This window comes from Drosophila miranda, chromosome XL (assembly GCF_003369915.1).
Source record: "Drosophila miranda strain MSH22 chromosome XL, D.miranda_PacBio2.1, whole genome shotgun sequence".
Taxonomy (NCBI): Eukaryota; Metazoa; Arthropoda; class Insecta; order Diptera; family Drosophilidae; genus Drosophila; species Drosophila miranda.
The window spans coordinates 5,230,401-5,258,150 of NC_046673.1; the positions used below are offsets into that span (position 1 = coordinate 5,230,401).

General features: G+C 44.2%; 2 protein-coding genes across 3 annotated transcripts; both read left to right on the plus strand.

Moving 5' to 3' along the window:
* The first annotated feature begins 6,731 nt into the window (after nucleotides 1-6,731).
* LOC108162461 lies at nucleotides 6,732-7,192 on the plus strand. The gene is made up of 2 exons (XM_033392505.1): nucleotides 6,732-6,834; nucleotides 6,894-7,192. The coding sequence occupies exons 1-2, from the start codon at nucleotides 6,756-6,758 to the stop codon at nucleotides 7,169-7,171; spliced, it is 357 nt and encodes a 118-aa protein (XP_033248396.1). The 5' UTR covers nucleotides 6,732-6,755; the 3' UTR covers nucleotides 7,172-7,192.
* Nucleotides 7,055-27,687, plus strand: LOC108164702 (homeobox protein vnd). 2 transcript variants are annotated; one of them, XM_017300577.2, is made up of 3 exons: nucleotides 7,055-8,031; nucleotides 22,498-23,138; nucleotides 25,594-27,687. In XM_017300577.2, the coding sequence occupies exons 1-3, from the start codon at nucleotides 7,910-7,912 to the stop codon at nucleotides 26,562-26,564; spliced, it is 1,734 nt and encodes a 577-aa protein (XP_017156066.1). In that variant the 5' UTR covers nucleotides 7,055-7,909; the 3' UTR covers nucleotides 26,565-27,687. The 2 variants fall into 2 exon arrangements, with proteins under 2 accessions (XP_017156066.1, XP_017156065.1); XM_017300576.2 differs by lacking the exon at nucleotides 7,055-8,031 and adding an exon at nucleotides 19,050-20,377.
* Nucleotides 27,688-27,750: the final 63 nt, after the last annotated feature.

Here is a 27,750-nt window from a genome sequence, read left to right on the forward strand (position 1 = left end):
CTCGAACTGCAATCGAAGTGTTTGCATAATTTCCTTAGCGCCAAATGTCTGATAAGCACACAACAGTCGGAGCCCCAAATAGAGACAGCCCCGGACCCGGACACGAAGACGGAGACGGAGACGGAGGCGGAGATAGAGACAGACCCCGGAGACAAGGACGGAGACAGAGACAAAGACAAAACCTGGCACCGACTAAAGTGGACGGAGCCTCACAGATAAACCATTTCGAAATGGCTAGTTTCATTTCTCAGCTCGATTGCTTGGCAAATATTTGGCCCGCATTGTTCGAGCAGCCAGATTGTTACTCAATTAAATCAAATAATCGAAATTTCCTCCCATATTGGCAGTCGAAGCGAGAATGCCCTTCCCTTGCCGCAAATTTAACTGAGAACAAAGATTAAAACAGATTTAAAATCTGTTGCAAATTGATTCATCTCAGATTAAAATGGAAATGCTTACACGATTGATCGTTAAATCTAAATTTAAATTGTTCAAATCACTAATATCAATTATGTTGAGACTTGTTTTACGATTAAGATTGATCGTTAAATTGTAACAAAGATTGAGACCGATGCTGAAATTACAACTGGGATAAAAACTGAGATTGCTATTGAAACAGAATGATGTGCAACTAAAATTCAAATTGAAACCGAAGTCAACAAAAGTCAAAATTGTAAATGTAATAAAACGTGATATTTAAATTGAGATTGGCGCTGAAATTCAAAGGATAATTTTCATTGAACTTAAGGCGGAAATTGTAATTGAAAACGATATTGAGGCTGGGAATGTAATTGACACCGAAGCTGTAATTGAAACTGGATTTGATATGTGAATTAAGGCTGCCATTGATATTGTCAAATCAATATTTGCACTCGGCGATCGATGATTTGCTTCAATTGCGAACTTAATTCCCATTTCGGCTTCAATTTCAACTGCAACTCCAGCTTCAATCATTATTGCAGTCACAATACCAATTGCAGATTCAGTTTCAAGTTGCGGTCAAACGGGTACTTTAAATTTTAGAGTCAGACCCAATTTCATTATCAATTTCAATTACAATTTTATTATCAATTATGCTTTCACTTTATATTTTAGCATCTATAGCAATGGCAATTTCAATTTCAATTTTTGTTGCAACTTCAGTTTTATACTCAATTCAAACTTGTGGCCAATATCAAAACCAATCAATCTCAATCTCACAATCAAAAGTAGATTAAAATTCCACATCATGTTCCTTTTGATATGCATTTCAATAAATTCGATAAAATCTTATCTGGAATCGCAAGCTCATTCAAATTTCTTTATAAATTGTGATATCAATTCAATTTTCAAGAAAATCAAACCGATTTGAGCAATAAAAACCAAATAATTCGTGACGTTAGCTTCCTAAGAAATGTATTATAACATCAAATGGATTCAAAAAGTTCTCCCATTTCTAGACGGGAAAGTATTTCCGTCCACATTTCAACACGTTGTCCAAGTCCCAAGGCTCTCTCCTGCGCTCTCTCACACATACACACTCTTTATAATGCTAAATATATTGCAACAACAATATATACATATATACGAATATATACCAAAACACACACACCAACACATAGATATATTTCAACAGAAACCAAAAACCGAAAACCAAAAAGGCAAATCAACTACACAAAAGCGTACGAGTAAATAAGAGAAAACTCTAACTAGTCAAAAAAAGCTTGAATATTTTTTAATTTATTCATTAATACAACAAGAACAACAACAAAATGGAAAAGTATACATATATATATATATAAAGACAAAAAACAAAAAACAAAAACAAAAACAAAAAAACAACCACAAAAATGGCAAAAAAAGCATAAAAAAAACAATTGATATTTACACTTAGTGAAGCAAAAAAGTAAAAAAAAAAAAGCGGAAAGTAAAATTAAAAGCAAACAAAAAAAAAAACAAAAAGAAAAGAAAAGAAAAACGATGCAAATGTGTAAGAAATAAACCCCGTCCTGCATAAATAAAATTAAATAAAAGAATAAATAAATGGAAACGTAAAGAATATCATAATGCAAAAAAAGATTTACACAAAACTTAAAAAAATGCAAATGCATATAAGAACAACAAAAAAGAAAGAAAAAAGCAAAGAAAAGCTGCAACTAAATTGTAACAAAAATCGGATGTGTTTTTGTCGTAGTCTCATCATTGAAATTAAATTTAAAACAAAAAAAAATGGAATGAATGAAAATTTAAACAAAATGGAAGGAAGCTGCAAGGAAAAGCAAAGTAAAATTTGTGTAACTCTTTTTGTCCAACTATGATTTTTGCATAACGGCTGGCCAGAGAGACGTATAAGAAAATTTAAATATTAAATGTACTCAAAGACAATTGTAATTGCAACAATAATTGTACGCTATATATACTATTATTAATGTGGAAAAGATTTCAGCATTCTGCATTGGTCGGTCCCTGGTGGATGGTCTATGGTCTATGGTCCATGGCTCTTGATCTTTGATCCTTATGGATCGGTATTGGGGTGACCTGATCCCGAGATCAGAAACACAAAGAGAGATAGAGATGGGCTCCTGCTTCTACTCGTACTCGAACACGTACTCCTCTTCGAATGGGCCCAGGCCAATGCCAGGAAATGGAAAATTGTATAATGTTTCACACAAAACCCACAGATGGAAAACCAAAAACATACAACATAAGAATGCAAAGGAAACAAACAACAACAACAAGAATGAAAACCAAACGCAAAACAAAAACAAACAACAAATTTCAATGTATAATCATTTAATTTTATTTTGAATTTTTGTGTTCTTTTTCGAAATATTTTGCATAAATAAAATAAAGTAACAGAAAAACAAACAATCCCCCAATGGCGCAATTTAAAATGCTTTATGGGGTTGGGTAAGGGTGAGAGGACGGGAAGGGATTGGTAACCTCAAGATTATATTGATTTATATAACATAGCTCGCAGCCACCTGTTGGGTCATATATTTCAGTGATATATCGCCTCGAACCTAATCAATTTCCCCTGTTGCCATTCGGATTAGCATTGATAAGGAAACGGATTCAACACCAACAACTTTTCTTCATCTGAAATCGAGGATAATCCAAATCTCACTTGAATGCTATTTGGATCGTGCTTGAACATAACTGTAACTTAACTCTTTAATAGGGGAAGCTATCACAGAAGCATTCCCATCCATGAATCAAACAATCACACCAACAATTATACGATTACCATGACAGACCATTGCTAGACCTCAGCCATATCTCAAGTTGAAAGGGTTTACGTTTAAATACATTAAATAGGTTAAATTACACGATGTATGTCACATATGTTCCCATCCTTCATTCTGAAGAGCTTCTTCGAAAGGCAACCACAGATAGAAATTGTAATCGAGGCAATACTCTCTCGATACATATTGTATCATATAATTTCATAGATGATCTCAATAACTCAATAGCTCAACTATAAAAGATAACCTTATCTTCAAGTTACGGTACCTTGAGCTCCTCTAGTCTGTTCCATCTTTAAAGTACCGCAGCTTAAGCCCACGAATCCCCCATAGATAGCTAACGCCTTAGCATTGTTATGCCGATTTCCAAGAATGCCAACGAGTCTGACCCGATGAACTATGGACAGCCAGGCAGACTTCTAAGCCAAAGCTCTAACGGAGATGGTGAGTGAGGGGGAGATACAGATAGAGACATGTGTACAGGTGTACTGGTGTGTGCTCATTATGAGTTTCCAGCTCGAGTGTGCCTACAAGCCTTTACAATAAATCACTTGAAAACGTATATGTGAAATCAATGTAAAGCACTTCAGTCTATCAAGTGTCCGAAGCATGAAAATTGACGTACATTTTGATATATGGGCGAAAGAGCTGCTGCTGGTGCTGCTGCTGGTACTGTTGCTGCTGCCTCTGTTCCTGTTTCTGTTTCTGGGTCTACTTGCTAGCACTAGGTTTCCGATTGGATTGGTTGGGTTTGGGGATGGCGTTGGGGTTGGGTTGTGCTCGGTTTGGTGTGTTTATTGGAGCACTCGCACACACGGTTGATCGATGTAGAACTCCGCTATGTGGAGCACAGTTGGACAGATAGTGATCTTTCTTTGAAATAGTTCGAGTGCAGCTCCAGTACCGACACCGGCACTGGCACAGACAGTGCAGGCTTTGTCCATCGGTGAAACTTTCCAAAGTGCATTCTGCATTCTGAAGTGTGTTCTACAAGTGGCGCACTGTCCACAGTCCTCGGCTACATGACAAATGACAAACAGACCACTTACCGGTCGTGCAGCAGACAATTGAGGAACAATGTTACACACTCGCGGAGACACACACACACAGATAGAGTGGCAAATACAGTCACAGATATCCAGGTGTCTTGGCCGGGTCTGAACCACTTTGGAATGCACTTGAGCGAATTGGGTGTTGAACATGCGACCAGCGGCTGGGAAACCAAAGATCCAATTCAGGCACTCACTAGACAGATTCTTATTTGAACTTGGGAGCAATCAGATATAGCTGGTATTTGTAATAAAGGATGAAAGATCTCTTTGGGAGTGACCTACGTCATGAGTTCCTCCTATTTCGTTCCTACCCGTTCAGAATATTGAGATTTTTATCAACAAATAACTGGGAAACAAAGAAATAAGTGTCCATTCAGCTACTGTTTTATTACACAAATTGGGAGAAACTCCCTATTATATATGCATCGATGCCATATTCGAAACCCTTAGAAAAGCTCCAACAGCTTTGAATCGATTTTTCAATTCCATTCAGTTTCCATTCCCATTATCAATATCAGTTGTGTTTGGCTGTCAAACAGAGCCGCGCAACGGATGTGACAAGATGTCAGTGCAGAGATACAGATACAGATACAGTTTCAGAAACAGCGCCAGCGCCAGTGCCTGATTGGGATCGGGGAGGCAGTCTCAGAGAAGCTTTCGCGAAAAAAATAAGACAGGGCCAACCATAGACCAGGGGGCGGTCGATGTCGATGTCGATCGGCCATTCATGGCGGTTTGCATTCGTAGGTCCCCGTCCCCGTCAGATAAGGGTATAAACAAAATGCTCGCAGAGGGGCCTACAAGTGTGTGCGATAGAGACGGCCAGTGTGACGCCACCAACATCAACGACAGCGACATAGGTTAGTGGGGGCCGCCCCACTCTGGTGGGGTGGCCAGCGATAACAAGCGAAGATTGGAAACGGTAGCCTGCTCTCCCATCAGATAAGCCACGGAGGAAGCCGAGCCAAATAAAACAGAACTGAAACAGAACAGAACAGGGTAGAGCTCGAAACTAAGTCAAAACATGTTCCTACAACATTAAAGACCGAACCACATTCAAATTCTATTGATTAGCCCAGAAAGGCAGAAAGAGAGCTGCCCTGGTACGCTCCCATCCCAATTCCAATCTCTCACTCCCACCGAAATAACCGTCCCCATCCCCATCCGCATCCCCATCCCCGTGAGCAAGCAACAGCAGCATATCAGAGCTGTAATATCTGTTGGAAAGGGTAGCAGGCAGAGGCATAGGCAGAGCTACCTCGTACGAGTATGTATGTAGGTTGTTTCCATAGTGTCCGGGGCATTATCACGGGGTCCCTATCGTCACTGATATCGCCACCTCGACTCTTGTGCAAACAGAAACCAAAATAAAACAAAATACGAGTGCCCGTACACAGTGCTAAAGGTAGACGGTGGCCGATGGGCGATGGACGGAGCTACACGGGAGTTTTATGGCTCAACTCCCGATCGGAGAGCGATATTATTTGACAATAAACATACGCGCCACATAATCGCCCATAATAATAATATCGTTTGGGAATTATTATTATTATTATTTTATGATTCGGCTTGAGCTCGAGCTTGGCGGCCCTCTACGTCTCACCTTGGTCTATGGGCTACTGAAACATCAAGTGGAGGTCTTACGAATCCCAATTAAGATATTTATCGTGAAGTACTCGACAAATTTATTCATTCGCCCACTGATGGATTGCTCGGAGAGTGGTTCCGTTGTGTCTTTGGCTCTGAGTGAGTGCTCAGTAATGGACACACTCTCGAACGGTAGCTCAAAGATTACTTTGGGAAGTAACAAGCCTATTTCAAAGGGTTGTAGATGATATTCGAAATAAGAGATAGATCAAATGTCAATCAGGTTCACCTGGTAACGAAAAGATCCAGAGAAAATGTAAAACATGGAGGATTTCAGAAGAAGATACAAGAATTCAAAGCTTTTAGTATAGGATTTAGGAATGAAGTTTGGAGGAATATGTTACACCCTCAGCACCAAAAAAAATTCATTGATTAAGGATACCCAAAAACGACCACACCTTTGAAGAATCTGTTTAAAGAAATTACCTAGGAACCGTTTGAGGACAGATCTGTCTGATCAATATGAATATATTCAAACAAGCTTTAGTGATGTCTTTGTGTGATGTCGACAACATTCGGGTCGCTTTTTGGGAAACCACTGCACACCACTGTGCACTGCTCAGCAGCAGCACCACCAGTAAATCGGTTCAAATACAAGAAGAAAAAAAGGGGGGATACAAGAACAAATATAAGCAAAAACCCCGATTTGGGCGTTGCGAGCAAGTATCTCTCTCCGAGTGGAATATCTCTCTCCCGGTTCTGTGGATGTATGTACGTACATAGTTATGCCAGCGATATCTGCAGGGCCCGCACACACGGACACCGGACATGGCCACAAACGCGGACGCGGAATGCTTTATCGCAGTCCCAGTCCCAGTCTCTGTAGCTGTCGATGTCGATGTTCTTGTGTACACTTATTGATATTTGTTTAACTCAGTTATTTCCCTCTCCGGCCGCTGTCCGCTCTCCTGGTGCGTGTTTTGTTTAATACCTATTTGACTTTAATAAGTGATTGTTGTACCATTTAAAGTGTCCCTCGTTGCGCCACTCCAGCTGTCCCAGTCCCAGTGCCAGTGCCAGTGCCAGTCCCAGCGATACTCCCCGTTCCCGCCCTACTCCCAGTTGCAGTCCTCGTCCGTGTGTGTATGTGGATCATCGTGCAGCAAGAGCTTCTGGCCCAGGTCCCTTTCATTGGCAGTACGATATCGTCAGTGGGTACCATTCGACGTGGAACCGTTGGATCCGCATCGAACGCATCGCAATCATCGAATGCCGATCGCCAGCTTCGTGTCGCGTCGCCTGTGCTAGAGCGAGAGCTTTCACTGCCAGTGCCAGTGTCAGTGGCAGAGCGGGCAGGCAAGAGCGCATGCGCATCTGCATTGGTCGTAGCAACGGACAGGGGACAAGCGGACACTCAGACAGCCAAGACCGGACAGATTGTTTTCGCTGATTGCGAGAGGCAGCGTTTTTATGGCTTATTGAAATCGGCAAACGGCAGTCAAAACGCGCGCGCTCCGCAGCCCACAACTCGGAGACCTCCACTCGACACCGTAACCGTAAACCGTAAACCGCGAACCGTAAACCGTACACCGTCGACCGTAAATCCAGACTCTTTCGGAACCGATAGAGAGAGAAAAATGTAGCTCTCGATCAAGTGCAATTGAATAAGAATAATAAATCAAAGTTCGCGCCACAGCTTAATGGTTCTACGAGTACACACAAATTATAAAGTGATCGTGCATTAAAAACCGATCGACAACTATAGCCACTCCACTCTATATCACAGCACATCAGCATTCCCCAACCCCAAGCCCAGCCACATCAGCTGTCATCGCGGAGTGCAAGTAATTAACCGTCTGTCGCGAGCTTAAAAATTAATTCAATAAATGTGCCACTAAAATCGAGCGCTCCGGCCACCCACCTCTGACAATCCCCAATTTGTAATTATTTCATCGCAATCTTTTTGTTTCTGTTTCCGTTCGGTTGAGTTCTGGTTCTGTCCCGATTCCTTATCCTGGCGGCAGGCAGCACGCGAGAGCCCTAATTATGAGCAATTATAATCCGAATTGCGGTTACTTCGAGGATTACAGCTACAGCTACACGAACAATGTGTACCAACAGGATTATTGCATGCAGCAGGATTACGAGTATAACAAGCATGTCTACGAGTAAGTAAAACACCCAACACCCGACCCGAGTTGCCCACAAATCGAAACGGTCCGTCATTCTCAACTTGGCTGGGTCGTCGGCGTCCAATCAGCCCAATTCGACCCACTCGAGGGCTGATTATCGCACTACCTATAGTACAAAAAATCCGCCAACTGCCTCCGGCACATTGCGGGATATACTCGTAAAAATATAGCCTTGATCATCTCTTATTTCGTTAATTTTTGCTTCTATATCTATATGATATATGCCAACAATCAGTTAAAGAATCAGATGGCTAATTGCTGATTATTGGATTAATGTATTTATTATTATCTTCCAATCCACTATAAATCCAGGCAAAGAACGGATCAAATATGGAGATTCATATTTTCTAATTTATTGATCAAAAATTGATATCCAAATTAACTCAAAAATATCTATATGTAATAATCCAATAATCCGGAGATCAGTAGAACAGTATATTACGTGGGGAACATTCATTCATTAAATTTTTATCAGTCAAATGGATCGTTTGCGGCTTTCTTGGGCCGTATCAAGTACTTGATCAAGGGAGCAAAGTTTATGAATTTTTTCATTCACGTTTTTCAGGCATCAATGAACTAAATGAGTTGATAAAAATAAGGAATGACTTGTAAAAAACGTAAATTGATTTAATGATCGCACGCAGAATACAACATTAAGATACCTGAATATCAATAAATTATCGGTCATTATGTATTTATTCCCTGATTGGTGTAATGGAATCAATTATGAACTGAAAAGACTTATCATCAGCAAATTACTTCAACTTAGATATATGTATACTTGGTTGCTGGTCAGTTGTGGGCTTTTTCTTGACTAATCCGTGAGGAAATCCTTCCAACAGATCGCAGGTGCTCAAAGACCCACACACACCGGCAACATGTTGACCGAGGCAGGGGGAAGTGTCAAAATATTTCCTGGAAATCGATGAGGCAATTAAAAACAATTTAATTTAAAATCAGCTAAGAAAACACAAGCCGACCAAAGAAAACAACAGACACAGACACGGACACGGACAGAAAAGAGGCGGACAAGCAGAATTGGGAAATTGGGAAGCAGGATCAAAGCAAAATGTATTAAAATTTAATGGCATAACATAATGAAATTGTATTGGCTACCGAACCGGATCGAAATGAACTGAGTCTCTACCTCCCTCCCTCCCCTACTCGATGTTTGTCTGTCTCCTTTCGTTCCTCTGATCGCATAGATCGTATGCTTAAATCCCTGATTTTCGCACAACGCTCGCTACGGCTCGGCTCGTCGTGTGTTGGCCCTAAGCCAATGTTACGGCATTGTGAATGGACTACAGTTAGCCAGGATCCCCGGCTCACTGACTGACTGGATGGCTGGCTGGAAGATAAGCCGAGGCAAAAAGGTGTCAGACGAGACCAGACCAGACCAGACCAGACCAGGACAGGATAGGATATGGTAGGGTAGGGTAGGGAGCTGAACAGAACCATATATATGAGAACAGAACAGAACATAGCCGAGAACCAACAATGCGCATTATTTCCACTTTGTCACCTTTCATCCTGCCCTTGCGAACTGCGGCGGGGTTTTTGAAAACCAAAACACATGTTTAGTGAAATCGTTTGGAAAATCACACAAACAGAACTGAGTGAGAGAGAGAGAAGCCGAGAGGGACAGAGAGAGACAGAGAGAGAGAGAGACAGAGAGAGAGAGAGAGCGAAGAGAGCGGGAGACATAGCACACATTTGACAGGCAAAATTTTCGTTTAATTGGGTTTGTCCATAATCGTTGCATCGAACCCTCGGATAATCTGGGATAATGCTGTTTGTGCCAAATAAAACCAATTCCATTTATTTGTACTTTATGTCATGTTCTGTTCCCTCTCTCTCACTCCACTTTCTACAACCTTATTCATTGATGGATCTGCTCAGTCTCAGTCTCTGTGTCTCAGTCCTAGACCCAGTCCCAGTATCTGTACTGGAATTTCCAATCCTCCTTCGTGCCTCCTTCCCCATATGGTAAGGTAGCAGGTTGGGTTTTCCTCTAGTGCTCACAGGTGTCCGTAAACCATTTTTTTGGTTGTGTGATCGGGATCGCCGGCGACTGATGTTTTTTGTGTGGTTGCATCGAGACTTTTAACGAAACTTCTGCCTGGCCCACTTGTATTTGGAATGCAGGGGAGGGCTGGAACTTGAAGGGCACCAAAGGACACCAAAGTATATGGACACGGACACGGACACGGACACGCTACACTTGTTTGAGCCAGCCCTGAAATATGAAGTTCGAAAAAATAATTTCATTTGATGCCATCGCCGCGAACGCAGCTCCCCAAAAACGCAGTCACTCAAGTTGAACGTACTCCAAAGAACAAGAACAAAATTCAAAAAAAGCGGAAAAAAGATACAGAAAACATATACGAAAACCCGGAGAAACCATCAAAAAGAAAAAGTCGAAAGCTTCAAATGCCTGGGAATGTGTGCACATGTCCCCGCGACAACGAAGAAGGCGAATGGATGAGCCAGGAAGTAAACAAGGCCCAAACCCAAAAAAAAAAAACCAAAGGAAGGCTGACATCGGGTCGACCCTTGTGATACCCTTTGCGGATTGCCCGTTCATATATCATATAGTGAAAGCCGATCTCGGTGGGTCTAGCGTGCAGCAAAAGAGGTAGTTTGGGCAAAACTGGAATCCAGATATCTTCCACTCCAAAGTACTAGTTTGCATAGGTAGGCGGACAGATGGACTTGGATATATCAACCGAGTGGATGATGATATCGAAGATGTTTCTTTCTGAAAGCTGCACTCCAGCTGGCATTCTGTCTCAGTTCTCACAAGCACCCAGAGGTGCCTCAACATATTCCTTCTTTTTTAGGGTATTTGTTCTTGTTTGATATGCCCAAGTCGGTTGCTCAAAATGAGTTCAATTTGCGACCCTTACGCTGTGATAATTTGTATTTATGTTTTTTTCTTTTTTTTCGATTTGTGCTTTCTCAAATATTAATGCCAAGTCCTGGCTCCGGCCCACCAGGGTTGTCATCTATTCAAGTAAATAGGCAGAGTCTTCAAACTTAAGTTTAACGTACTCCCTGAGCCTTGAGAGAAATATCTATTGAGCTTCAGAAGACTTCTACGATGGCATCTCCCAAGGCTTAAATTTGGGCTACCCGCCAACCCTGGATGACTGGCTTGCTGTCTGGCTTCCATGTCTTTTCTCAGAAAACTGTCACCCGCCAAATAGAAGGAAACTTTTTCACCTTTTTTCTGATGTTATCTGGTTTTGGCTGGCTTAAACGGTGCTGTCAAAGCGACGGCCACTTGCCCCAGGACCCATGAGGTGGTTCAGGGCCCAGTCCTATGTCTGTTCTCTGCATGTCAGCCAAATTGTCAGACCCGAAGTTGGTGCGGCAAAAACAGGAACGGAACGAAATAAAAATCAGAAATTGATACATTTCCCAATTTTGTTGCAGTTGCAGCTCGTTTGGGCGACGCGTGACTTTGTGACATTTAATGCCAGTTTGTCAGCCAGAGTTTTGCCAGTGGCATTGCATGCCCTGCCGTCTCAGGCTGACTGTTTCCGTGCACGCGGATGCGGATGCGAATGCGAATATAACACAATGAAATTTGCATCCAAGACAGTCGCGGGGTTCAGCTTTGATGGGCCTATAATGAAGCATGTGATTGCCTGAAGTGTCACGGACGAGAGACGAGAGGCAAATGGGGCGGATCGTGTCTCAAGTTGTTTTTGGCACATTTCTAATGTGACATGAGCTTCGAATCGGTCTGGGAAACGCCAAGGAAAGATACTTAGATACCTATGAAATACTTGAAGATACTCATGATTGTATGTGCGCAAAGGAAATAAATATCTAGGCACATGCAAATATATAATATAAGCCAGATAATAATAATTGCTCTGCTATACGCAGAGTACGTTTATATATGTAGATACATTTCCTTAAAGATGAAATTTAACGATTTGTTAAAATTTAAGATAAACTTCCCAATGCAAAAATGCTACTTACCCAATGCTACTTACAGTAGGAAAAGTGTCAATAAATATGAAGAAAAATATTTGTCCTTACGTTAATAAATAAATATTTTTGGATAAATATCGAAGGCTATATATACGCATTGGTACTGATACAGATATGGATACAATACCTTAAATTTTAGTTACAGAATAAGACTCACGTAAACAAGAGTCAGATACTTTAAATAACATTGCGATAGTATGATAAAAGTAAATGCCGATATATCCACATCCATACTTAGGCAATTTATATTGTAATCTGAATTGACCATTTTAGATAGAGTTTTTTCATTAGCTAGCTGTTTGAGTGGATTTTGCAAAGATTCCGATCATACTCGTATCGGATCATTTGGGCTAGGGACCATGACCACAGCAAATGGGCAAGGTGATGTTTGAAAAAATGAAATTAGAAAACAAAGCACAGCCAGACAAAGAGACGGAGGAAGGAGGATGGAGTCGAAATGAGCATTGTGCCGCTCCGCACGCTGAGCCATTCATGAAAATATTGCAATTGAAACTGGAATTGCCTTGGCATTTGGAATAAATTGCAAATGTATCTCCTGGCTGCCCCCAGCTGTGAAGGAAGTAGGAAGTGTGCAGAGGAAGTTGGCCGCATCGCACCGCACCGCATCGCTGTGGAATGACTGACCAACTGACCCGGGAACTGGCCGAGCAAACGACACAGTGGGACACGGAACTCAAAAAACGGAAAGGAATCGGACGAAGCAACGCATCAAAGATGAAAAACCCATTTGTCAAGTTACCGGGCACACTCGCAGCTCCTCAGCGATTCTTACAGCTGCACAGGAAATATGTACCTCTGCCGCTACAGACACTCGTACGAACACAGTGGAAGATACATGCCTTTTATCCTTTTTATTAGTCAATGAGCTATTGAATGATCCAACCTCTACTGAAGAGAGGCAGAAAGCGGTACAGGCAAGGGGATGAATCCAGGTCCGAAAGTAGGAAGCAATTTGTCTCGAATGCTCCTCATCCTCATTTTGCATCCGAAATGTACATAGACTTTGTCTCTGATTTGTCATCTGCTAAATGATAATGATCCGCTCTAAGCTGGTAAACGGAACTGATGGATTGATCACTGCAAGAGGGACAAGATGTTGGAACTTCTTTCCGGATATGATTCCTTATTCGAAACACTAATTTCTCATAACTTAATTTGAATAATCTTGTGGCTATTTCAAAGACAAAAGAGCAAAAGAATTGCTCAATTGAACTTGATGAAATCCTCTAGGATCCTTCGATCCCACCTCTTATCAGAAAGAACCCTTTAATTTACATTCGTATCGCTACATATTCCTCAACTGCAGTAAACCAGTCAACCAGTTAACTGGTGCGAGTATCATCTTAAAGATCCTTATTACTGTCCCATGGTTAAGTTGACAACGTTGATTTATTCTAAGCTGACTTAAGAAACTGATGGATTGACTTCTGAATGCAAATCGCCCTCATTCGATCATTAGGGATCTTCTGCCACCCCAAAAGAGATGGCCAAAAACAACCCAAGTCAGGACCTATCCCAAAACGAAATAAACAGATCCCAGCTGTGTTTGCTGTTTGCTCAGATACCTTCCCATCTTGAGGATCCCTTTTGTCTGGGCCATGGTAACGCCTTCTTCGTGTTGCCGTTCCCTGCTTTCCCCTCCTCTCCTTCTTTGACTGTCCCTCTGCATAATAGATTTTGCAATAAGGCAAACAAATTACCCGGAATCAATATCAAACAGACAGCGACACAGATCACGCCAGGACAACTGACCAAAGGACAACACCCCAAGAATCAATCAGGAGCAGAGAAATAGCAGCTCGAAGGGGCAGCGGCAGCGGCAGCGGAGCTCAGGAGTGTGGGTAGGAGGTAGGAGCTGTAAAGGTGAATGAGGCATTTCCGCTTCCATCCATCTCTCAACTTCAGCTTGGGCATCGCCTGCTCTGCAGCTTCTTCTGGTTGCATTCAAAAGTCAGTATCTTTTTTTTTGGGTAAATCACTTCCGCGCAACGAATCGGCCAGCCCAAAATTGTCATGGCCGTCAATTGAGAACACGAGCGGGCCAACAACATATAAAACATAGAGCAGGGAGAAGGAAGGGAGAACATAGGGACCAGAGAGGGTCAAAATGGGAATAAAGGCAGAAACCGGAAGGTAAATTAAAATGGATGACAATGGGATGAACGGTGGTGTGGCAGGAGGGGCTGACATTTTCAAACGAGCATTGAATGAATGCGTGAGTGCGTGAGTGAGTGAGCGAGCGAGTGAGCGAAAAAACGAATGAATGGTTCGAGTGTGCATCTGTATCTGTGTGCATCTGTATGTGTGGCACGCTGCTTTGATCGCATCTCGAATTGAGGCAGCTATGGATGCGCTTAATTGTATCTCAGCTAAGCAAACACCTTTTGCCAAAACTTCTCCCTGTATGCGCAGTATCTGTGAATGGCAAACGAAGCGTTTAATTGGGGTTGTTAGTCCCCCAGCCCCTGGGCCTGGGCCTGGGCTCGACGAAAATTGTCGCGCGGTTTCAGCCTGCAGCAGAACAACAACAGAAACATGACGGCAATAGCAACAGGGATATGGGCAATCGTCGTCTGACACTGAACATATTTTATTGCATTTTGTGTGGAAAGAGCCGCAACTAAATGGAAATCAACTGCCGCTATTAATTGTGTGTATCTGTCGGATACGGATACGTATACGGATACGATTGGTGGTACTCCTGGGCCAGGCCTTGGCATTGTCACACTTCAAATCGAATTGCTGCCAGCTGCCGGGCGACATTTTTGAGTTTTCTCTTGAGTTTTGAATAGCCCAGCGAAGCGAAGGGCCTTTACGTACAGCTTTACGTCCGGATTAAAAGTGTACATTTATCTACACATAGGCATTTTTAGTCTATGATACAAATATAATACAAACATATGCACATTTGTATATGGTTTAGCTTCGCTGGCTTTGTAGTGTCCGTGATCTTCAACCTCGAATGTTGTCTCGAATGTATTGAATGTACATATGTCTCAAGAATAATCTTTGGTTTTTCACACTCCTTTAACTTAACTTCATAGCTCACTTTAGGATTGCACCTATATATGGTAATGCTTTAGTTCTTTCCAATTTATTTCTTAAGGTTCTGCTATCTTTTCAACTTTTTCAATCTTTTGTTCCTTCTTTCGAATAATTTTTGACACTGCATTTGAGATTTCAGACTTACTGCTGAAATTAATTAATAGTTGATTAAAAGCTATGGAAACTATTTTGGAAAATAACAACTATAGCGCGAACTAATGGGTAACACATTTTTAGTTACACATTTCCGGACTTCCCCATTTGTATAGCCTCTATACACGATACATGATTGTTATCCCTCCTCTCCATCGCTGCTATGTAAATAAATTGAAAAATAATTCAAAAAAGTAGCGAAAAGGATGCCCGAAATTCCACAAAAAACAAAAGGGGAGTAAGGGGACGACAATGAGTGTTGCGATTGAAGTATTCCATACTTAGATCCTAAATAGAAATAAACACAAACAGCAACAACAATCGGTTAAAGTAGTTTGAAGTGCAAAAAGGGGAAACAAGGAAAAAAACAAAAATAAGAAAATACAAAAAAAATACGGAAAAATAACAATAAAAATAAACGAGTTTTTGTGCGAGAATCGAATTGAATTTGTATGTAATTTGAATGCCAGAGCAGACAAAGATACTCGTACAGATACAAATACCAGATACCAGATACATTTTGCACTACTGCTGTTTCTGTTGCTTTTGTTGTTGTTGGTGCTACTTAAACATCCTGCGGAAGCTAAACTATAACAACAGTCGAACGAGGCAGCAGCAGCGCTGCTTGAAAGGTTTTTACTTTGTTAAATGCAACATCATCATTAAGCCCATAACAATGGCCCATCTACACCCGCCCCTCCCCACCCCACCCGTTTTCTTTTCCTATGTGCAAGAAGAGAAGAAAAACCCAATTGAAAATGGGCGTGCGCAGGCCCTGGCCCTGGTAGATACAACAAAAGATACAGAATATCCCTTTTCGTTGCCAGAATATCCTTCGCACACAGAACACTGTGCCATGAAAATTTCCCTAACATGCGCGCACTGTGCAGAGCCAGCCATCTCGCTCCCTCTGTGATCTGATTGGCCAGGGCCTATGCTGACGACGCGCCCACTTGGCAGAACCGAACCATCGGTGACGGTGACAGTGACGCCGACGGCGAGAATGGCTGCGAAGCCGACGGCATTACAAGTAAAATTCCCCCCATTCCTATATGCTCTTGTATGTTGGGGGATTGATGATGGTGTGAACGTCATGAGCGACAATGGAGTGCCACTTCCCTGCCGGCTGCCGGGGAGGGGGTGGGGGAGGTGGCCAACATATATAAAGAGGCCCTCCATATAGAGATACTTCTATGTATAGAGATACTACTGGTATATACTCCTGCAATCTTTCGAGTATACATATATGTATGAAGATGGGATCCAGGCACGCCATGTGTCTGGCAATGTAGCACTTCCCTTTTTTTCAATTGCTCCATAGCTCCAGCCCCTGGCTCCTTTTGGGTATTGTTCAAGTTAGCTTAATGTTCGTGTTGATTATGTTTCTTCCTATATTTTATTTCGGGCTGCTCTAAGCCCCATTTGAGTCTTCTGGGTGTGTCCTAAGTGGAGAGAGCGGAGCGGGGACTTACATACGCGAGTATGTATTGGCATGTGAAGGATCTGAGCTAATCATGGGTTAGCTTATGAAATCGAAATTCAAATCGTTTTGGGGCCCTCTGCCAACACGAAAAGAACTTTGATATGAGTTTTTTCAAGCGGAAACAGTTGTAGAACTTTTCCATATACAAACTTTCCATGTTCCGTGTCTGCAAACATTCGATACTATCCGATAAACTTGAATCAAAAAGAGAATCGGGCAATACAATGTTGATAACGACGTGATTTTTAGATGCATCCAATGGATTTTTTTCAACTTATTTTATTCGATTGTGGAGATTTTCCAGTAGAAATATGCCAAAAACTTCAGCGAAATATTCGACTATCTAAAAGAGATAACTTTATCAGTACCATAACGCCAGGCACTATGAAATAGTTTAAACATTTCAGCGCTAATTATTTTGTATTAATCCAACATGGAAAACACCATAGAACATTTTTTAGATATTTAATCGTTAAGTGAAAACTTGCAAAAACTCAAAAAAAATCCTATTTACTATTTAGTAGGGCCTACCCGGCATTCAGACAGTATACATATTTATATGTATCTGACAGACAGGCATGCCTTCATCGACTCGGCTTTGGATGCTGATCAGGAATACTTTATGGGATCGGAAATAATTCCTTCTAATTGATACTCACATCTACCACAACCCTAATATATTTTATACCCTTTGAATGCAATGTAAGAGCATAAAAAAGGGTTTTCTGTCGAACTAAATCAAGAGAAGCTGAGAATCCAGACAGCGTTCGAACGGATATGGCTGTATCGATTTGTCTGGTTTATGTTTTTAAGGTTCGTTCAATGCACTGCAACTTCTACCCTCTGCAAGGATAACCACTGAAACAGTAAAGGAATTCGTTTACTTATACAATGCTTATCTACTTCTATTCAGAACATTTTCAGAAAATCGCCTAAGAGATTGAGGTAGAACATATACGTGTTGGATTCTAATAGTGTTTGACTTACTATGAGATTATCACTGAGACAAAATGAAATCACGTGTGTTGCAATTTCATCCAAGATCCATTTGTGACAAGCTAATTATTTAAATTAAAAGCTAATCTACTAGACTAACTAGCCTTTGAAGTTAAAAAATTGCTTTTCGAAGTTATTATTTCGTTTCTATATTAAAAAATTGTAATTTCGGCACATTTAATTTGAAAAATACGAGTAGATATGCCGTTTCTTATAGTTTTCCATGACTGTATTTTGGCATTTTTTATTTCAATTAGTTGCACACATTTACTTTTAGTTATCATATGTTTTGGTGTTCTTCGAAGAACCCCATTTAGCCTGACTATATGTACAGAGTTCTGTATCTAAATTAATTCCCATAAACATGCGAAAAATCTTTCGGATGGAGCATATTTTATCTTTCAAATACATAACTCAGAAAACTGTAGTGGGAAAATCGATGCTTGGATCTCCAGTATCGAATCATTCTGATGGTGTTCGCATAGAACTTTAAGTTGATTTTCCCCATGGCCCTATATATTATTACTCATATTGGTATCATTTTGTGGCATATCTTTTTACGAGTTTTCTTCCCCATTTTTTCAATTATGTACATATATGCATTTATCTATGATATCATGTCAGGGCTTGACCATAAAATCATGTCCTGTCGCTCACCTCTAGACACACATACACATCCTCGGATCTGGGGATGTCGTAGGTGCGTCGTCGTTGTCCCCTGGCCTGGCACTAGAGCGATGATAATGATAAATACAATATAATGACGCGGCAATTGTTGACAACATCAAGTGTAGGGCAGAGCCAGGCCGGGCCCGGGCCAGGAAGAGATGGAAGAGAGAGGAAGAAATTTTTCGGCTCAAAATGTGAATGAATGAAAGAGTTTTCCGAGCTACAAAAGGAACTTGTCTGACTGGCTGGGAACCAAGCCTGGGCCGCGGTACCAGCCCTACCTAGAGAGTGTTTCCCTCTCCGCTGCTGCCACTACTCGAGCGCTACAATGGCTCACAAGCACACAGAGACACACACACAAGAGAGGCGGCTCAAGTGGCACTCGTCGGCTGGGGTAGAGCAGGGCAGCAATAGCAGCCAGTGGCCCTTGCTGCAGGGGTGCAAGCGAGACACACGGACAGTCACAAGGATCTGTCTCGCTCTCGCTCTCTCTCTGGCGTGGACTCGAGCCGGGCTGGTGGTGGGTTCCAGCAGTTGTTGCCGGTGGTTGAACGAGCCACTCACAATGTGGCTGTTGTTGTTGGTGTGGCTTCTTCAGCGCTGTATCCTTGTTGAAAAGGACATGAGAAGCCACTTAGCGGGGCCCAACAACAGAGAGTGTCTCTCTTCAGGCACGGGCACTGGTGTTGGTGCGCACTGCTAGTACGAGTATATACCATCCAATGGTGGAGGGATGCAGCTCTGCAGGCCGTATACCAAAAGACACCCTACACACAGATGCACACACACACAACACACACAAATGCGCGTGGACGTGGACGCAATGAAAGAGAGAGATTTTTTGGTACTTTTCTGCCGTTGGCTGGTTGGACTCGTGTCGAGTTCTTGATGTCTCGTTAGTTGTTGATGACACTTCAGTTTGGAATGTTTAGAGTGCGGCTAACAGTGCAGAGACCGAACGTGAATGCCCAGTGAATGCCCAGCCGTATCCGTGTCCGTAGCCTTCTACTCCTGATCCTGATCTTGATCCGCGATAACAGATATTTGAGAGCCGGACGGACCAACATTGATTATGATTGCCATCGGCTTTTGCTAGAAGGTCCTTAACTCTCAAGTGCGATTGTGAGTGTGTTCCGAAACTCTCTGTGCGCGTGTGTGTGAGCTTTTTTTTCCGTGCCCCTCATTGCCCCGTACCCGGGAGAGCAACAGCCACAAAGTGGCGGAGAAACGCAAGAGCCAGTCTCCGTCGCCCGCCGCCCACCAGCGGCGCAAATCGAACGGATCACCTACCCCCACATCCCAACAGCATCCGCCAGAGGGCCGACCGCCCGCCGCCCTAGAGATGACCAGCTCGGGAGCCCTGGAGCGGACGCCCTCGAAGCGGAACCGCGACCGTGAGAGGGATCGCGAGCGGGAGCTGAGCAGCGGCAACAGCAGCGGCTTGGGGAGCGCCGGAAGCTTGCCCGCCTCGCCCCAAAGCGCCATCACCGTTAGTCCTGCCTCGCCGACGACCCCTACAACGCCCAAGCGACCGTTGCGCACCTCCACCCCCTCGCTAGATCGCGAGGGAGAGCGGGCCAGGGAGCGTGAACGAGAGCGTGAACGAGATCGAGAAGATCGTGAGAGAGAGAGGGAGCGAGAACGCGAGCAGGACCGGGAGCGCTCCTCGAAGGTCTTCAGTACCGCCAGCACCACTGTGCCCACGACGACGACGCCCTGCGGCACCGGACTGGCCGCCAGCGAGCATCTGCGCATCCCCACAGGAGCAGCCGCCTTCAGTGGCTTCCCCGGCCTCCACGGCATGGGCAGCCTGATGGTGCCCTCGTCGGCGGCAGTGGCTGCTGCAGCTGCTGCCCCCTTTTTACCCTGGTCGCCCATCCTGCTGCCGCCCTGGAGTCACGCCCTGCTCCCAGCTGCCTTCTATCCGGCGGCCCTGCGCAACGCATTGCCCGGGTAAGCACGATCGGGGGGAAAAGGAATCAAAGAAGCACTTACTTATGCACATTATTAAATATAATTATGCGACATAGTATATAAGTATGTATGTACATACATATGAATGGTATGCAAAGGGTATAGTGGGAAACATTTAAAGTCTTAAACTAGGGTTAAGATATATATTTCCCAGATCCGTAGGGAGCAATCAAAGATACGATCCCGTAATCTCATCTAGAATTTCCACTATCTTATGTGTATTTTAATTTCGATGGCGTTTCGTGCTATATTATCTTCTCATTTCATCTGTGCCTATTTACGTATCGATCTATTTATCCTTGGAATCAGACTTTTGTATACTCTTGGGGTAATATTGAAATTGTAATGGGTAATCTCTTGATCCATTTCTGAGGTATTTCGAAGATACATTTGTATGCTTATGTATTCGTGTAAATTACAAACGCCAGTTTTTCTCTTGCAATGCTCCGAATCTCCCACAAAAGAAGTTCTGCCGGTATCTAGATATTTGAGCTTTAGATTCCACAGACTTCCACTTTTCTAACCGCTGAAGTAAACAACCAAATAGGGTTCCATTACTATCTAAAGAGATCCCCGGCTTGATCGGTCCTTACTCTACGCATAAGCCGCGGTTTGCCTTCGCCTAAGCTTCGGCTCATAGTCACACCCATGAGCGAGCCCCTGCCCTAGTCCTGGCCATGCCCAGTACTATGTACATGGCTAGCTAATAGACTTTGCTCAGTAATCCAATGAGGCCACTTGCAGAGCCAAATTAGCCAAATCCTGCCGAGAAGCATCACGGCATAGCACATCACAAGAAAACGGCGAATATGGGACGTATTTCCCCCGTTTCTGGTCGAGCAAGTACTCAAGGTCCTTGCTTTTGGATCGAAGAAATTCAGCTTGATTTACCCTGTGCTGGCCTGGCTTAGAAATTCCCATCCATCCATGGACAGTAGGTGAGAGTGGTCAGGGAAACTCCAATGACCGGCCAACATGTGTGCGGCAGACAGCAGAGGACTCGGTGCAGATTCGAGACACCGGGCTGACACTGCCGCTGACGACAGGGAAGATGCAGACGACGACGTCACACTGTCTGGCGAAGGGAATTCCCTCTGAGCAAAACATGTGTCTCCGTCTTTGTCCCACTATCGTACCAACGCTGGCGTGGGAATTTTGGAAAATTCAATGTGGAAAAACCGGAAGCAGCGCGCGAAGAAACTTGCGCCAACATGTGGCACGACCTGAGCCGACCTGACCCGATCCGATCTGATCTTCGGATGGACAGGTAGATGGCAACCAACAGGTCCCAGCGGTGGTCAGTGGTTGGTCTAAAGCAGATTTGTGTTTAATTGTTGATGGTATTAGTGGAAAATCAAATTTTCATTAGCCTCTGGGCCCAGTACAGGATTTGGCAAGTGGAAGCCCAAAAGGAAAAGGAAAGGAAAGGCCACTGAGACTAGGTGTCAATAATCCAGCGATTTGGGTGCACTTAATCAAAGTTAATTCTCGCCCGAGAATTTTTCAGGGAGATCAGATCAGATAGATCCCAATGTCTCAGATAGTTCGCTCGCTCCCTCTGCAAAAATCGCAATCTGCGAAAGTCAGGGCATCGGCAGGTAGCACAGGTAGAACGGTAGAACAGGCTGTGTTCGAGCCACAGTGTTAAAGCCTTTGTTGGACCTTCCGGCCATTCATGATATACCGATACCCATACCCATACCGGATGTAGAAGCAATGGGCATGAAGCTGCAGTTTAAAGATGACAGGATGACAATAGAAAGCAACGCAAATAGCCATTCATTCAAGCCTCAATCGAAGCATCAATCTGAGCATTCATTTGAGTGTCCCGTTTATCACATACCCTCCCAATGCTCCACACGGACTATCCATCGAATCAGGTTTTCTTTGAATATCTATTCCATATTTTTTTCCAATATATTCCTCTAAGATATTCCGGGTCTTTCGAACCATTTATCCTATCATATTTTCTTACAATATACGACATCCCTTATATCTCGCATAGTTATTGCATCTATGGAGAGATTCCATAAATACTTCCAATAGTTCCGTATTTTTCACAATTTTGTCTAATCCATCATTCATCTCTGTCCTTTCAGTTTGTTTGATGCTAAGGTGCCATCGTCGCAGCGCTCCGGCTTCCACATATCGGACATCCTCAACTTGGACGGATCCGATCTGAAGAATGCCGCCGCCGCAGCTGCCGCCGCTGCTGCTGCCCAGCACAGCAGCGAACTGAGCCACGCAGCGGAAGCTAGCAATGGCCATGGACCAGCAACGCTCTCGCCGACGCCCACCCGTGCGGCGGCGCTGGAGGAGCACGGTGCTGGTGCCGGACATGGCGACCACCACACTACAGAGCACAACCCACAGCAGCCGCACCTCCCGCCGCAGCATCCGCATCACCACCAGCCGCATCCGCAGCACCACCAGCAACAGCATCCGCATCCGCATCCACAACACCACCATCAGACGGCAGTCCCTCCCGTGCCCCTGTCGCACCACCAGAGCAGTACTGCTGCCGGCGGTGCAGGCGGAGGACCCGCCCATGCCCACGCCGCCGCCCACCTGCTGGCCAGTCACAATGCGGCGGCCGCCGCCGCAGTTGCTGCCGGGCAGTATCTTCCCAAGAATTTCGCTGGCACCTTCGGGGACGAGATGTCCTCCTACCACCACATGGCCCAAACCATGCTCCAACATTCGGGACGCAGTGCGTGGATCAAAGAAAACGAATTATACGGTGAGTCCAAATCAAATGCTGAATTTGGGGAGGAAAACATTATAAATAACGCAAGCTTGAAATGTATCTTTAAAAAAAAGGGAAAAAGTAATGATACTCGTGTTTAATTCGAATTTGTAAGTAGGAGAAGATCTCCCATCTTCAAGGGTACTTCGGAGGTTACTCCAATGAAAGATTCTACAGATCTTAAACATGCTTTCATTGAAAATTAAAAAGATAAAAAAGTAAACTGCAAGAACAAGCCGCCGATGAATCTTGGTTCTTAATCAGAAGGCTATTCGGTAATAACCTACCAATATTTTCATACTATTCAATTAGGATATACCAATGGATATAATTTACCAACAGAAGAACTAAGAACGGCCATGAAGGGTGCAATATAAATTTGGCGGAGTGTGAAATTTCTTCGAATTCCGTATAGTATAACGCCAGAACGAATCCCGTAATCAGCTTACCAATAACGGTTGAGGAGTGCCATTCCTTTGGTTTGAAATCTTTGGAGATTCCGAAGATGCCAGCAATATAAATAATTCGGGTGAAAATCGAACCCCCTAAATGGCCTTTCGTGGATGTAAATGTAACCCACGAGAGAGCCGCACCACCGATTAACTGCACGACTAATAATATTGTTACGAATTTTCCTCGCCATGGAAGGGGTGCTCACCCATCCACTTACCCACTCATCCATCCATGCATCCATCCATCCATCCATCCATCCATCCATCCACCCAGCCACTCATTCAGACAGTCGGTCGGTCGGTCGATAAGGCAGCTGTGTTTGCATATATGGGCTAGTGCTGTTAACCCTCTACTCGTATATGGACTCAGGTGCTTCCAGGGAGCGCTGAGCAGCGTGGTGACGAGCCATTTCTGATCCTTGCACACTTTCCAGTCGTTTGCTTTTTTAATTTTTTTATTTTTCACTCATTCATTGGATCGAAATTGGGAATGAAAATGTGGCCAGGATCTGGGCCTGGGCCTGGGTCTGCCTCTGGGGTTGGGGTTCTATTATAATCTTGACTAATAGTTTGTATGCGCTTCACACTTGAGGATTAACTCTGTTGTTGCCCTCTGGCAAGGATGGTAGTCAATCGTTCCCTGGCCCGTCCTTTGTCTGTTGTTGTTTCGGGCCAAACATTTCTCACTCGTCCTGGCAATTTATGGCACGCACTTCCGCCTGGTTTTCGTCCCTTTTCGATTGCCCCTCTCCAACTCTTATGCCCATTCCCATTCTCAATCGGTCTTCCTCTTTTTTATTATACCTTTTTTTTGTTTGGCTACAAATTATAATTGCTGCCCGCTTGCCGTTTTTTTTTTTTTCGTTCTTTTTTCTGGTTGTTTGCTCTTTTTTTGGGAAACTTCACAGCTGTATGAAGGAGCGTCGAGGAGGAGTCGTTTTGATTATATTAAGTTATTAATTTGTTGAGTTGTCATGGAAGCATCGGGCCTCGGGCTTGGGTAATGGGGTAATGGATGAGCATTAGCCGCTGGGCTTTGTTTAGTCAATGGTACGAATACGAATAGATGGAGCATGGGTCTGAGATTGTGGAATGGGAGAATGGGGTGTTTCCTGCCCGGTTTTCTGTTCTCCTTACTCGGATGAGATCTCTTTTCTCTTGCGACTTCTGATTCCCTGACATTGACATTTGTTCATTGACATATTTGCTGGAGCCCTTGCGGTTGCATAGATCACACCCCACGAGAGGGGCAGCCACGCCCGGAGATAAATCACCGTTCACAAAAGCCTATCAAAAGTGGGCGGTCGTTTTGCAGTCACCCCATACAGTCCATAGAGAAAGAGGAACGGAAACCGGAAGAGCCTCGAACTGCCATCGATGTTTGAGGTTTGGCTTTTGTATGCCATTGTCCCCGTACACATTCCGAGACATTCAAGGCACGGCACTCGTAAATGCCTTTTCATTAGCATCCCATCCCATTCCATTCGCTTCCATCCCATCCCATTCAGGACGGGGACAGAACCATAGCCCGAAGGTCAGCAGTCAGCAGGAGATCGCACCGAGAACACGTCAGAGAGGAGACCAGGTAGAGAGGTAGAGATTCCCTGTCAATTCTCAGTGTCTCTGGTGCCTAATTGACATTATTAGCCCGGACCCATGCCCATGCCGAGGCAGGAGCAGGGGTAGGTTTTTGCCAGCCAAACATCTGGCCCACCCCAAAGATCGACCACAGCCTCATGTCGGGTCTAATCCAATTGCTAGAGTTGACTCTCTCCCCTCCCCCCTTTCGAAAATTTCCCCGATCATGCCGATCCGATCCGATCCGTTCCGATAAGGGTGGAATACCTGGTTAGGGGTGTTATGGGCTAGGTTAAGGGGTGTGCCAGGGCATTAATTTATTGGCATTGCTGACAAATTCGTTGTCCATTGGCAGGGATCCTTTGTCTGCCATCTCGCTAAACACAATTCTCGTCTCTCTCCCATTCTCTCCCATGCAGGCACCCAGCAGCCGGCCAGTCCTGATAGCACCTCGCCGGTTACATCGGAGGTGTCCTACACCTACATCGGTTCCAATTGCCAAACCTCGCCCGCCCTCTCCGGCGACTACAAGAGCTACAGTCGGTCGGCAGACAGTGATGCCCTGTCGGTGGGCGATGCCCTGCACACCATCCATGGCGGCGCTCCTTCTGGAGGACCCTCTGCGGCACATGCCCTACACAACAACAACAACAATAGCACCAGCAACAACAACAACCACAGCCTGAAGCACGACCCCATCAATGGGGGCGGAGGTGGAGGAGCGAGCAGCGGGCATGATGACAGCCTCAACGAGGATGGCATCGAGGAGGACATCGACGATGTGGACGATGCTGATGGCAGCGGTGGAGGCGGCAGTGGCGGCCTCAATAGCGACGGTCTGCCCAACAAGAAGCGGAAGCGCCGAGTACTCTTCACCAAGGCACAGACGTACGAACTGGAGCGACGATTTCGACAGCAGCGCTACCTGAGCGCCCCGGAGCGCGAGCACCTGGCCAGCCTCATCCGTCTGACGCCGACGCAGGTGAAGATCTGGTTCCAGAATCATCGCTACAAGACGAAGCGTGCCCAGAACGAAAAGGGATATGAGCACCCGGGCCTGCTCCATGGCCACGCCACCCACCCGCACCATCCGTCGGCCTTGCCCTCGCCAAGGCGCGTCGCCGTGCCCGTGCTTGTGCGCAATGGAAAGCCGTGCCTAGGTGACGGCTCCAAAATGGCGCCCGACTGCGTCTCGGTAAGCTCAGCCACGGCCACGGCCATGCAGAATGCGGCTGCCGCCCACCACCTGGTGGCGTTGAATGGGGCCGCCTATCAGCATGCGGCTGCCGCTGCCGCCGCAGGACTCCATGCTCATGCCCATGCCCACGCCCAGGCCCATGCCCACGTCCATCCACATGCGCACGCGCAGCGCGCCGCCTGGTGGCCCTAATACTGCTAGATAGGGAGACGGCGTGGTATCGGGGGGCATGGACACTCGAATAGTCGACAAGGAAGCGGCAGCGGTAGCGCTGGAGTTTGAGCTGGAGCTGCAGCTGGAGCTGAAGCTGGGAATTCGAACAAAACTTTGGTGCAATAATGGAACATGACATTTTCACAGCCGGCTCGCCAGGCCCCCAAAGAATGCGAAAAAGCAACAGGGAACCGAATGGGAATGGGAAAGAGAATGAAAAGGAGAAACAGCCAAAAACTAAATATGTGGACAAGGTAGAGCATAGTCAAAGTAGAAGCCTCTGTCTATCCTGTACATAAGTCAGACAAAGGAAGAAAATATATAAAACAAAACAAAAAAACTAAGAAATAGCTAGACGAGTTCTTAAAGCGGATATCATAAGTGTAAAATATAATAAGTCCCCAAAGCCCCGTGTAGCTTAAAAGCTCTTGGGCCCCCACTTAGTCATAGATTTTCTAAACCTCTACCTATAACCATTCCCAACCAATATTTACATAATTAAATAACCATATAAACATACTTTTTTTTTTGCACTAAAGTTGATAATACTTATAAAACTAGAAGTAGAAAACCTTTTTTTTTGTTTGCCTAAGTCTTTAGAATAATAATAAATCCAATTCCCAATGGAAACCCTGTAAATATACTAAATGAATAACCTATAAACTGAGTAGGAGGTCTAATAAATATATGTATATCCCAGATCGCAATGCAAATAAATCATATGTCTGTACTATATAATACCTAAAGCATAATTAGTGTTCAATTTTTTTGTAGCAAGAATTTAAAGATATGTATGCATATGTACATTTATATATTATATATAGGCACTTAGTCGTAACCGATATTTTTTTTCATATGCGTGTGAGTGTATAGCGAGTAATGGAAAAACTCTTTGAATTTATAGCGAGTAATGAGTTCATAAATGTTAGCAAGAACCCAGACAAAGACACATTGGAAAAAAACGAACACATCTATACGAACACGGACAGACACGGAGACCGGGACAAGTAAAATGTATTCGACACAGGAGCAAAGCGAAGCAACCAAAAAAGCTGCAACATACATTTTACAGATATAATAAAACTATTTACAACAATTTAAACGATAAACTGTTATATTTTATTGGATACTTATTTCGAATTTCAAGCGTGCATCGCTGGATGTG

Bases quoted from the DNA above. Each gene is read 5' to 3' on its own strand.
- LOC108162461 (XM_033392505.1), top strand. From the start codon at position 6,756: ATGTCGATGTTCTTGTGTACACTTATTGATATTTGTTTAACTCAGTTA. The intron at 6,835-6,893 runs GTGCGTGTTTTG...TACCATTTAAAG, and splicing joins GGCCGCTGTCCGCTCTCCTG to TGTCCCTCGTTGCGCCACTC.
- LOC108164702 (XM_017300576.2), top strand. From the start codon at position 19,767: ATGACCAGCTCGGGAGCCCTGGAGCGGACGCCCTCGAAGCGGAACCGC. The intron at 20,378-22,497 runs GTAAGCACGATC...CTGTCCTTTCAG, and splicing joins CTGCGCAACGCATTGCCCGG to TTTGTTTGATGCTAAGGTGC. The intron at 23,139-25,593 runs GTGAGTCCAAAT...TCTCCCATGCAG, and splicing joins CAAAGAAAACGAATTATACG to GCACCCAGCAGCCGGCCAGT.